The 12,319-nt window shown below is 50.2% G+C and overlaps 1 protein-coding gene and 1 long non-coding RNA gene across 3 annotated transcripts in view; one reads left to right on the top strand and one right to left on the bottom strand.

Moving 5' to 3' along the window:
• The window catches only part of TFCP2L1 (transcription factor CP2 like 1), a 60,917-nt gene extending 52,365 nt beyond the window's left edge, over positions 1 to 8,552 (bottom strand). Inside the window, exons 1-3 of one of the 2 annotated variants that reach the window (XM_045804125.2) lie at positions 8,383 to 8,552; positions 7,745 to 7,774; positions 4,791 to 4,942 (exon numbers count right to left, since the gene is read on the bottom strand). In XM_045804125.2, the coding sequence (XP_045660081.1) occupies positions 4,791 to 4,942; positions 7,745 to 7,774; positions 8,383 to 8,444 (244 nt within the window). In that variant the 5' untranslated portion in view covers positions 8,445 to 8,552. The remainder of the gene's footprint in view (positions 1 to 4,790; positions 4,943 to 7,744; positions 7,775 to 8,382) is intronic. The other variant, XM_045804126.2, reaches the window with a different exon arrangement.
• Positions 7,676 to 11,413, top strand: LOC123796604 (uncharacterized). Its single transcript, XR_006780791.2, has 3 exons — positions 7,676 to 8,128; positions 9,022 to 9,264; positions 11,275 to 11,413. It is a non-coding gene; the product is annotated as an uncharacterized LOC123796604 (long non-coding RNA).
• The last annotated feature ends 906 nt before the right edge of the window (positions 11,414 to 12,319 follow it).

Here is a 12,319-nt window from a genome sequence, read left to right as displayed (position 1 = left end):
CTCTCTTGTCCCTAATTATTCCCCCCACGGCACACTTCTACCCCTTCCTTCTGGCTCCAGCCTTTAGGAAAGATCTGGCCAATGACAAAAAGGTTGATCTGGGACATTGCAGACCTCTATGCAACAGCTGGCCACCCATTCCTTAGGACTCCATGTCAGAAGAAGAGGACATACTTTGTTTTACAAACAGTTTTCGCCATACACAAAATTAGCCACTGGGCTTGGTGGTAAGACACCACACGTAACACACTGGCTTCACACTGCACTGAGAAGTGAACATCCGATGGTTTAAGGATCTTACAGACAGAGCATCCCCTCCTGTTTTCAGAGACCTTTAAAAACACTATTACAAGGAAGAGGATATGGCATGGCCTCAAAGAAACAGTGTAATAGATGTCACAGAGCCAATGCAATAAACATCAAATACTATTAGCAGGTAACTCTTCAATTAACGAAAAAGGTTTTAACTGATGTGTCAAAACTACTGTTTTTAACTGAATCAATGACTATTTGTCATGTGACACAGAAGTAGAGGCTACTTTAAATAAGATATGCCAAAAAAAGATATTCAGTTCAGCATTATTAATAACAGCAACAAAAAGGGAGGAGAGAAAAAAATGAAATGGAAATAAAGTCACGCCTACTGTTCAATTTTCTGAGTATCTATAGAGTATCTACTTCAGTGTCAAGGCACCCAGCTTACTGTCGGGGATACAATGTTTTAAAAAGACAGATATGGCTCTTCCCTCATAGAGTTTCCATTCTATTACAGGAGACAGTAAAATAATTACATTGTCTATTTTCTTCCAGCAGTTATGCCACTATGCTCCGGTAAATAACAAAAAGAAACAGAGAAATAATATGCAGACATTTTAAATGATGGTAAAAAGGTTTTAGTGATGACAGAAAATGGGGCACCTGGGTGGCTCAGTCAGTTAAGCGGCTGCCTTCAGGTCAAGTCATGATCCCAGGGTCCTGGGATCGGGCCCCAGACCCAGCTCCCTACTCAGCGGGGAGTCTGTTTCTCCCCATCCCTCTGCCCCTCCCCCTCCCTCTTCCCCGACTCATGCCCTATCTGTCTAATAAAATCTTTAAAAAAAAAGAGACAGAAAGTATTACAAGAACAGTTTTTAATAAAATCAAGAAACAATTTTATGAAGAATTTGATCTCATCGATGTAAAAAAAAAAAGGTATACAAAGGAGATGCAATGATTGTAAAATCCATCTGTAAGAATATTTGATTTAGAGTAGCTAAGAAAAATGATGAAAGGAACTTTTACACTGGAATAGGGACAATTTCCAAGCCACAAGGAATAGTTCAATGTGAAATGGGGCAAGAATCAATGACTATCAGGGCTATTGGACAAACACCTATACATGGGTCTGTTTCTGGACTAATACTCAAGAATACAGCTTTTTTAAATGCTCCAAGTGGCATTTTAAACCAGTGAGACAAGGATAAAATAGGCAGTAACTAGTAGGTTAACTATTTAGAAAAATAAAGGTAGACCCTTATATCACATCATAAATTCCAAATGCAACGTGACAGTATAAATCTCACTGGTAAAGCTGAAATGTGTGTGTGTGTGTGTGTGTGTGTGTGTGTGTCTGTGTCCGTATATATAATGTAATAATTCAAAACATCACTAAATACCTAATTATTAAGTTTCAAAAAAACATTCCAAATGCATTTCAATGTTAAAATTTAGAACCCTGGGGCGCCTGGGTGGCACAGAGGTTAAGCGTCTGCCTTCGGCTCAGGGCGTGATCCCGGCGTTCTGGGATCGAGCCCCACATCAGGCTCCTCCGCTATGAGCCTGCTTCTTCCTCTTCCACTCCCCCTGCTTGTGTTCTCTCTCTCTCGCTGGCTGTCTCTATCTCTTCGAATAAATAAATAAAATCTTAAAAAAAAAAAAATTTAGAACCCATGAAATGAAATTTAGGAAACTACTAAGCAATTCTGGGGGCAGGCATTCTTAGAGTAGAAGAAAAGCTATTTTAAAAGACTGAAAGATTTTACAATAGACACTTCAAATAAACTTTTTACACACAAAAAAAAACCATGATATAGATCCCACAGCATGAATATAGTTATCACACAATAAATATAGTTAAACGGCCAGCAACCAACAGGAGAAAATGTCTGCAACGAACAGCAACTAGAAGGCTGACACCCTCCATATATGGCGTGCTCTTACCATCAACAAGATATAAACACCCCGACAGAAAAATGTGCGAAGAACACGAACATAATTGATGGAGAAACTTAGAAGATCAAGAACTTTATTTTACAATATTCAACCACACTGGCTGCTACATGCTAGCTCACGATAAGCACTATGATAGAAATGCTGCTTTAAGTTCTACGTTTCACTACTCAGACAAAAGCCACCATGTCCAATACTGGGAAAGAGATAGTAGAACGTGCCCGGCTGGCTAGTGTTGTCAGCTGGAGCATTCTGCTGCGAAGGCAAACGCAATTTGGTAAAAATGCGTCGAAAGCCTTATTCAAACCCTTTGGTCCAATAATCCTACTTCGAAGGTAATTTACTATTTTTTTTTTTAACATTTTACATAAAGACAACAACTAAAGCTAAGTGTCCATCCATGAAACTGGTGAAAGCCACGGACCTGTAACCTGTGATACTATGCACCCATTACAAAAATTTAAGTTCTCAAAGCATTTTGAGTGAAATGAGGAAAGCTCATCAATCTAGTATATCCGGAGCTGGACTGATGCTTAAAGACGCACACATGAACGTACGTGGGAATCAGGTTAGCAGCGGTCCTCAGGTGAAATTGGAAGCGATTTCAATTTTTTCTTCTCATCTTCTTCCTTATACGTGTCTAAATCATCCAAATTTTCTACAATGAGCATGCTCCTTTAATAACCAGGAAAATGCAACTTAAAAAGTATCTAAAGTAAATACACCAAACTGACACAGGATGGTAACAGCATAAGGCAACTCTTTTCCCGTTTTAACTTTTCTATCCTGAACAAAGGAGAAAGTCTGTTTTTTGGTTTTTTTTTTAAGATTTTATGTATTTATTTGACAGAGAGAGAGACAGCCAGGGAGAGAGGGAACACAAGCAGGGGGAGTGGGAGAGGAAGAAGCAGGCTCCCAGCAGCGCAGGGAGCCCAATGCGGGGCTCGATCCCAGAACCCTGGGATCACACCCTGAGCCAAAGGCAGAGGCTCAACGACTGAGCCACCCAGGCGCCCACTGAACAGAGAAGAAAATCTTAAAAAGGCCTAGCATGAGGAGTGCCAAACATGGTGCAAAGCTGGCTGATTACAGGGAGGAGGGCTTGGAGGCAAGGCAGGCCAGGCAGGCAAAGGCTTTGCAGAGGAGGGGGAGGGTGGATGGCGGGTGCACACTCAGTGTCTCCACTCACTCCTTCCTCAGCACCGCAGCATGGGGCCAGGAACAAGACCAGCCTCGGAGCCCAGCGCTCCGTGAACATTAGCGCATCTCTTCAGGCTACCTTTAGGCAAAAAAGCAGAGGCCCGGAGAGGAAAGCAAAGCTCCCCAGGTTGGTAGCATTTGACCTTCTTTGCAAAAGAAAGAAAATGGCCGAAGCCAGTCCACAGACAAGCACAGGGGCACAGAGGTCCTCGTCCACAGGGTCGCATCCCCAGCGGTCAGGGCCAGAGTCAGGCGCCTGGCAACTGACAGAGTTTGGGCTTGGCAACCAGCTGAGGCCACAGAGCTACCCGCAGGGAGCATCGTACCCTGCCACTGGGCCACACCAAGCCCGGGAGGAGGCTGCTTCCATCCATAGGCGGATGCAGAGCCCCCCGCCCAGAAGCTGGCAAGCCCGCAGAGGACCAGCCTGAGGATCGGGCTGATTCCCACCCCTGGCGGGCTCTCCAAATTAAGGCCTCCAAGTTCTACGGAAAGGCGGCAGCCCGGGGACGACCAGCTGCTTCCACACTGCAGCTCCCGTGCAATTCAGTGCGACCCCACAGAGCACACCGTGGTCCCCCTGCCCCTCTGCTCTGCCTACTTAAAAACACAGGGGCGATTAAGCCACTTGATGCCAGGGTGTCGACGAGGTGACCCGGGAAGGAAGTGCAATAAACACATACACACGATCACACAGAAACCACAAAAAACGCCATCTGTTAGGACACTGATCCACGTGTCCTGATAAAGGGAATCAGCAACTGTACAGCCATTATCATACCAGGCACTCTAAACAGCTGCATTCTTTCATGTCACAAAATTACACTTCTCCGTTTACATCAAGACACAGAGAAAAAGGAAAGGCAGCTCAGTCACGGCGTGAGGAAGTGCAAGAGTGGAGATTCAAATGGCAAAGCCCGTGCCACTTGTCTCAGGAAACAGTGAACGGTCCTGGCGCCACCACCACATGGGACTTCTGCCTGGCACGCGTGGAACCGAAGGGACAGCAGACCTCATATATCTAAGGTGCTCCATGTATGTCCAGCAAAGGATACCGGCCACGGTCACAGTAAACAGGAATTCTAACAACAGCTGCCGATGACAGCCTCTGCCCCGGGGAGGGCGCACCCCCGGCTGGCCCGAGCAACTCCATACTGAGCCGCCCACCTTCCAGACCACGACGCGGAGGCTCAGGGAGCTCTCACCGCCAGGAAGTGGAATCTTTCTGGCACAACAGTCTCCTTCCCAACTAACCCCACTGTGACCGGGCACGGAAATCAGCTAAGGAAGCCCAAGTGCGTCATCCGGGTCACCTCCCCGTTCCTGCTGGGAGGTCTGCCCCGCACCCAGGCTCTGCCCTGGCTCAGCGTGGCGGCCACTACCTTGGTTGAGATAGGTCAGAGTCTCTTCGTGCAGCTTCACGGCGGGCGATGTGGCCGCGCACAGCACGTACTGCAGGGGCGGCAGGCGGGCCTCGTTCTCGGGGGACAGCTGGGGCTCCTCTTGCTTGAAGATGGGCAGGGCGAGCACATCACTGCAACACACAGGAGGGGGCGGTCAGGAGCAGGGCCCCCAGGAGCCCACCGGCAAAGACAGAGCCAAGCTGGAGAAGTGGGTCCTGACCAGGGCCATCAAGGGCAACACAGCAGAGCCGCTGCAGTGTGCCGCCGGGGTGCAGACCTCACGCATCACCAGCGCTCCAGGATGCTCGTTTCAAACCGAGCCATCCAATCCTTGATTCTATTTTTCACTCAATGGCCCTCCAGAGATTTACTGAATCAAATCAGGGAGGCAAAAACGCCAAGTTACCTAATATCTACAGATTACCGAAATCATCTCTGTGACAACTGGCAGCAACAGAGTGAACTTTAAATGCCACATGGTTGCCATCCACAAGAGATTGCTCATTATGTAGTCTTGCTCTTAGTCGAAGAATCTGAACAAACATTTTCATTTTTTTAAGTAAACTATTCTACTCCTCAGCGGCTTCTCAGACCAATTCAACCTTGTCCTCAGGCCTCTGTAAACTATGCAAATAAAACTGCATTTCACTCGTCCAGGCTGTGACACCCACCACTCCCCATCTTTTTAAAAAAAAAAAAAAAAAAGGACAGTTGGCCCATAACCCTGATTTTAAGGGTCATACTAATACCTCCTAAATGCAAATGAGGAGGAAAGACTTAGGTTTTAATTCAATTTTCTTAATCAAATGCAAAATATCAAGATGCTCAGAAATCCTTTTCCTCCACCTCTGAACAAAACTCTCCACTATAACCAAAAAAATCAGCCTCCCATTAGCCTGGGACTTGTCTCTAGATGTACTTTTTAAATGCCCTGGCAAGGGAAAAAGAAATTCTCGAGAACATGAATGACCCATGAGCAGGAGAGGCTTAGTTTAAGACCTCTAAATTATAAACAGCATAGAAACAGGTGCCCCAAAAGTGCCAGTACCCTTATCTTGATAACCCTCCTCCCTCTGAGTGTCCCAGGTTATGAATCAGATTCACCGACCCCACTTCACTATATAAACAGCCGTCACTGGTACAACGTGTTCCTCATACAATACAATAAACCAGTCTTCTCTAAAACACAAACACGGCACACACCCCAGCAATCCCAAACAATTCTCAGAAGTTAAAGTCTGGCTTGGAGCACACCTGGAAACTCTGTGTGGGGGCTGCCTCTGCCACCGTCCCCAGCCCAAAGACAGGAGCGCAGTGGTCTCTTGGCTCCCCCCACACCTCACCTTCCTTTTGCCACACTGGTGCACACTCCCAGCCCAAGTGGTTATCTAGGAACATAGGAGCAGCAGGCCTGCTCACCTGGGGATTGCATAATTTCATGTTTGCCGAGACTGTGTTAAGTTAATAATCCATGGGCTGCTGCCTTTAAATTTAAAGAAAAGAAAAAAAGAGAAAGAAAGGAAAAAAAGAAAAGGAAAGGAAAGAAAAAAGAGAAGTAGGGGTGGTAAGAACCATCACTCAACAGTAATTTATTTCAAGCCTGGCACCCTTATTTGCCAAGGAATAAAAGTCACGAGAACATCAAACAGAAAAAGGGAAGAAAGGAGTAAAGGCCACTACCTTGGTAAGGTCAGACAACTTGCAGAGGTTCTGCAGGGCAAGGAAATGACCGAAAATAAAATACACTAACCAAGGAAAAAGACAAGACTCTCTCTAGAGTTGAGGAAACCAATGGCATAGTCACTGACCATCACTTTGGCCTTCAATGAGGTCAGCCTCTAAAAGGGTTAAAACCCCAGTTTCCAAGACATGAAATAAAAAAAATTTTTTCTCAACAGCATGGATCAAATGCTTCCTTATGCACGGTCCCTGAATGACCCCAGAAACCAGTATGGCTGTCTGGCACCTTTCACCCCAATTCCCACCCCACTTCCCAACCCCTGAAACAATACCAAAATCCTAAAAAGGTATCTAAGGAATTCCACAGACCAATTTCCATTTCAGAAGCAGAAGCACCTCCCATACAAGGGGAGAACTGTTCCTAATGGGATGACACTTTAAGTATCCAGGAAGTTTTAAATACACTCACATTCCACTCAAGGTCACCTTCAAACTCACTTTTAAGATGTGGCAACATATTTAACCGCCACAAACTAAAATGTAGGCAAAACCACAACCATAACCCATCACACAGTACAATAAAAATGGACTCCATTGCAGCATTTCAGGCAGGTGAATGGACACAATTTTCTGCAGAGACTAACACCTGCCCTGTGGACTTGTGACATGCCCCAGAGCAGCTTCCCTCTGGTGACATTTCCATGGTCTGCAGGGAAGGCCATCATTCCCTAATTAAGTGTGAGAGTTAGGAGACCTCCTCCTATTCAGGCGCATGAATAAAAAACAGAGGACACATCAGATAAACCCAATCATTTCTTTGCTTCTGGAACGGGGCTGTCTTCAGAGAGGACTAGTGGACACATACTTATCAGAAACCAGGATTTCCAAATAACGTGTACTGTAAATCTGAGTGGGAACTTCTTGGGAGGGAGAAAAAAAAAAGGGCACTCAGAATAGCTCTCACTTCAGGGCTATCGGCACCAGCGATTCCTCCCAGCTCATCATTCACTTTCTCTGAGCCCATACCAAATGCCCTTTGGGTTGAATTAGGCACATTTCATAAACTGTGACTAGGATGGAAATAAAGACAGGCTAAAGCTGGTTCAGGCGAGTTCAGTAAATGAAATAACTGCCCATTAGTGCCCAGCGAGCTGCAGAACAGGGAAAAACAATCCTCCAGGAACTGAAGCTAACGGGGCTCTGACTTCCTTAAAGGGGATAAGAGAGAACTTTGAAAAACAAGCAGGACTTACTTTTCCCTTTGAAGAGCACTAGTCAAGTCCCTGCAGAAGAAGAAAGATTTCCATCAAGGGCAATAAACGTGCGCGCCCCAGGCCAATACACGCAAGACCACCTGGAGGGAGGGGGCAGCCAGTCCCTCTGAGCCCCCGCCCGCCGGCCCGCGAGGCTGAATCGCAAGGTCGGCCCTCGCCGCTCACTCTCCCCCTCCGGCCGCCCAAGGACACCGGAGAGGGCGCGAGGTTCGGAGAGACCCGGGCAGAGAGGGGCAAAGAGCAGGGGACTAGACTTCCCCGCGACGGGCACCGGACTGAGGGCAGGAAGTTTCCTCTGCTCCGACGCGAGCGGGGAGAGGAGAGACGGGGGAGGCAGACGGCCCCGGAGGCTGCGGCCAGCAGGTATGTGCTCCGCGCCCGCCAGGGTCGTCAAGGGACGACGGGTCCCGCCGGGGTCCGTCCCAGGCGGGACCCTGGGCGATGTCCCTCCCAGTCCACAAAAGGGCGGACAGCCGGGGGCGGGGGGGGGGGCGGGCGCAGCGAGGGCACTCAGGACCCGGGACCCTGCGGCTCCCGCCCCGCCCCGGGACGTCCGACGGCGCCTAGCCCGCGGACCCCGGCCGCGCCCTGTCCAGCCGGGGCGGCGCGGCCCTTACCGCAGGTAGCTGCCGGAGTTGTGCTGGTTATAGTGCTCGGGCTGCGTGTGCCAGAACAGCATGGCTGCAGCTCCGCGCCCGCCGCGCCCCAGGCGTAGCAGCGAAGCAGCTGCGGTCCGCGCTCACCTCTCCCGCTCCCCTGGAAGCCGCGCTCACAACCGGCGGCGCCGCCAGCCCGGCGCATTTATGGACGGCTCGGGGGCGGAGCCACGGCCGGACCCGCCCCCCTCAGGCCGCGCGGCGGGGCGGTGGCCTCCGGAGGCTGCGCACCTGGCTGACCCGCTCGGGCTTGCCCTTCCCGGGAGCGAGCGCGCCTCGGGGCTGCGGGACTGGCGGGGGTGGCGCGGCCGCGGACAGGGGTTGAGGCCTAGCCTACTCTTTCGCCCCCGAGGGTGGAGTCCAGGTGACCCTCACCACCGCCCCGACGACCTCCCGCGTTTCCCCAGCGCACCGCCCTTGACTCTGCGCCCAGGGCGGGTCGCCACAGCGGCACCGCGGCTGGGGAAAGGCTGCCCTGAGCTTGGATGTTAGGGTCCCCGAACCGGACATTCTCCACCCCCTTACCTTGCTCTTGTTTTTTCATTCCACTTTACACTCTCTGCAATCGCGGTACTTTTTGTTCATTGTCTTTTCCACTAGAACGTAAGCTGCAAGAGGGCAAGGCCCGGACTCCAGCTCATCGTGTTTTCCCAGTGCCTAGAAAACTGCTTGGGATATAGTAAATGCTTCATAAATATTTGTTGAATAAATATGAAAAAAAGGAATGCATCGAGTGGGTAATCAGAGGAGGCTTCCTGAAGGAAGTGACATTGCACCAAGACCTTACAGACTTGGAGGAAGCATCTCTCTGAGCATCTGGAGGGGAAGTGGGTCCAGGCTCTGGTTAGTAATTGCCAAGGCAGACCAACTTTAGCATGGCTGGGGCTGGGTGACCAAGGGGATAAGGAAATAAGGTGAGAGAGGTGGACATGGCAGATCACAGAGGGCCTGGCAGGCCCTGGCATGGAGCTGGGATTTCTAAGGGTGTTTTCAGCTTCAGAAGAGAAGTTGAATATGTGATTTGCCTTTTGGAAAGATCCGTCTGGAAGAAGTATAGACAGTGGCTCATGGTGCAGGGGGGGGTGGGGGCGGGGGTGGTCAATAAGGACGGAGTGGAGGTCATGGAGCCATGACTCACACCCAAGTGATATCCCCCGCTCCATGCCACAGAGCCTGGAACAGAGGAGCTGGACATTCTGTCTCTGAGTGTTGATGGAATGGAATGAAATCCCTTGAAGCCCCAGACTTGCAACTCCAGCTCCCCCAAGCATGGATGTGGGTAAAACCCTCCCTCACTCTGCTCTCGAAGCAACTCTTCCTCCAGCACAGGTCATGGCTGGCAAGACACTTCCTCAAAGCAGCTCTCAGGGACTACTACCTCCCCACTGCTCTTCTACCCCATGAGGAAAATAGAAATGTGTCATCCAAACCCCCGGCAAGGAAGGACTTACGGTGTGAGCCACGAGGAGTGCTGTAAGCAGAGAGCCCTTGGCCATCAGCCCCTTCAGGGACAGCCTTTGCGGCAGAGAGCCTCCTTGCCCACCCTCCCTGGGTGTCCACATCCCAATGCCCATTGAGACAGGAGAATGAAAGTCTGGCCATCTCTGCGGATTGGCTCTTTTAGCCCCAGGACTCCCCGAGGGGCCCGTCAAATGTGTCATGGGTACCTCCCATGGGACCTCCCTCAGTCCACTCCTGCTTCCTTCCCATCCCTTGCACAGGTGCTAATCTCAAGGAAACTTCCTAATAAACATCCTGAACGCTAAGCTCTGTCTCAGGGTCCATGACAAGCACAGCATCTAAGTGGGAGGCTCTCTGGGGTGGTGTGCGAAGAGCACACCCGTAATGGATCCCTTCACTGGACAAGTACCCCAGAGCACCTGCCACGTGCAGACATGGCACGGGGTGTGGGTGGCACTCTAACTGGAGAGGCCGGTGGGAAAGCAAGAGTAGAGGCTGCTCTAGGAGTACGACGGAGGGTTGTGGAGCTCTGGACAGCCCCCCGGGAAAGTGATGTCTCCTGCTGGATGGGTAAGCGGAAGTTAGGCCAATCTGTGAAGCGGGGCTTGGAGGAGGGTCTCCAGCTATGCACACAGCATGTGCAAAAGCCCGGAGGAAGGGCTCCAGTCGTGGGAAACAGATGACCCAGGTTCGGACCTGGGTTTTCCACCTGACTCCGTCAGGATCTGTGACCCTGGGTGGAATAAATGGACTGCGTGCTGCTTCTCTCATCAGGAGGGCCCTGTGACTTGCTTTGACCATAGAATGCCAGGGAAATGATGCTGGTCCTGTTCCAGGCTGGCCCCTAGGAGGCCGGGCAGCCTTCTGCCTCTGCTTTCCTGGAGTTCCGGACCATCCTGTAGAGTGGAGATCAAAGCCCAGCCTGCCCCCAACCATTCCAGCCCCATCAGAGGCCATCTCAGATTTGGCAATGGATCTGCTCCTGCAGATACCACACAGAATGAGCGTGAGTCCTGCCACCCGGCCCTGCCCAAAATGCAGACTTAAGAGCCCATGCTCTTCGGCTACCATCAATTCCTGTCCTAAAGCCGGGCATTCCTTTCTTGGAACGAGGTTGGGCAGATGTGCTGGGATCCAGATGTGTGTCTGCTCCTGAGTAGTAGCCTGGGGCCCCCCCAGCGTCCTCAAAGGACAGCACCCTCTTGGCCATTCCACAAGGGATGCCAGCTGCACTTAGAGGAGGTCACCATGAAGAATCTGGAGACTGATACCCGGGGGGATGGTTTCCACGAGTGAACAGGAGTATAAGGATGGCCAAAGTAGGTGGGGAGGTATCCTAGCCAGAGGGAAAAGTCTGTATAATTATGTTTATCCCCGTATTGTTTATAATAGTAAACATTGGAGACAAAGGAAATGTCCATCAGTGGGAGGCTAGAGATATCATCTGCGGCCTGTTCACATGACGGAATTCTCCACACGCTTGAAAATGAACTAGAGCTCCATGGATGACACTCACAGCATGAGGTAAGGCAAAGAAGAGCAAGACGTGGATTACTATTGTATAATACGCTTTATCAGGTTTAGCAACATGCAGAATAGCACTAGCGGTTGTACACGAGTCTTTACCTATGCGGCAGGAAGTAATAGACCCAAGTCTCAGAGCAGGGCTTACCTCTGCGGAGGGGGGCTCATGTCGGGGCTCACACAGGGGCCGTCAACTGTGGGCCATTACCATGAGCGGCCATTAGAACATTCTTATATATTCCGGCAATCTGAAATATTTCATTAATAGGTGTATTTTAAAAATTTTTTTTTAAGATCTTGTTTATTTATTTGAGAGAAGAGAGAAAAAGCATGATCAGGGGAAGGGGCAAAGGGAAAGGAAGAAGCAGACTCCCTGCTGAGCAGGGAGCCCAATGCAGAGCTCCGATCCCAGGACCCTGAGATCACGAACTAAGTCAAAGGCAGACGCCTAACCAACTGAGCCACCCAGGCACCCTTCATTCATAGATTTATTTTTGGGTACATGCAAAGCCCAGAAGCATCGGCAGCCAAGGGTGTGGCATAGAAAAGAAAAGAAAAGGATCACATTTGCCCTGAACCACAATTCAAGTTTCACATGCGTTGCCTGGAGAGGACAGAGCCCCTTCTAAAACAACTGGAAAAGGCAGGTATGGAGGCTCCCAGGTATTTGCAGGTAGCAAGCAGCTTCCCGTCTGCCCAGACCCCGTGACCTTTCCCTGGACAGGCCCAGCCCATGCCCTGATGTCAGCCCCTCAGGGCCCATACACGGACGAGGGACTGCTCATTCTGGGGGAAGGTGAGAAGGAGGCGTCCACACCTGCTGTCCACGTCCTGGGAGGGCAGCGCTAGTGGACTAACAATGTCTGATGCTAAAAAGCCATTGATTTTGCTGACTGGGGCTCCCCGAAGGGGA

This window comes from Ursus americanus, chromosome 1, assembly GCF_024610735.1.
Source record: "Ursus americanus isolate L20-20 chromosome 1, mUrsAme1.1.p, whole genome shotgun sequence".
NCBI lineage: Eukaryota > Metazoa > Chordata > Mammalia > Carnivora > Ursidae > Ursus > Ursus americanus.
This window is presented reverse-complemented; position numbering and strand designations above follow the sequence as displayed.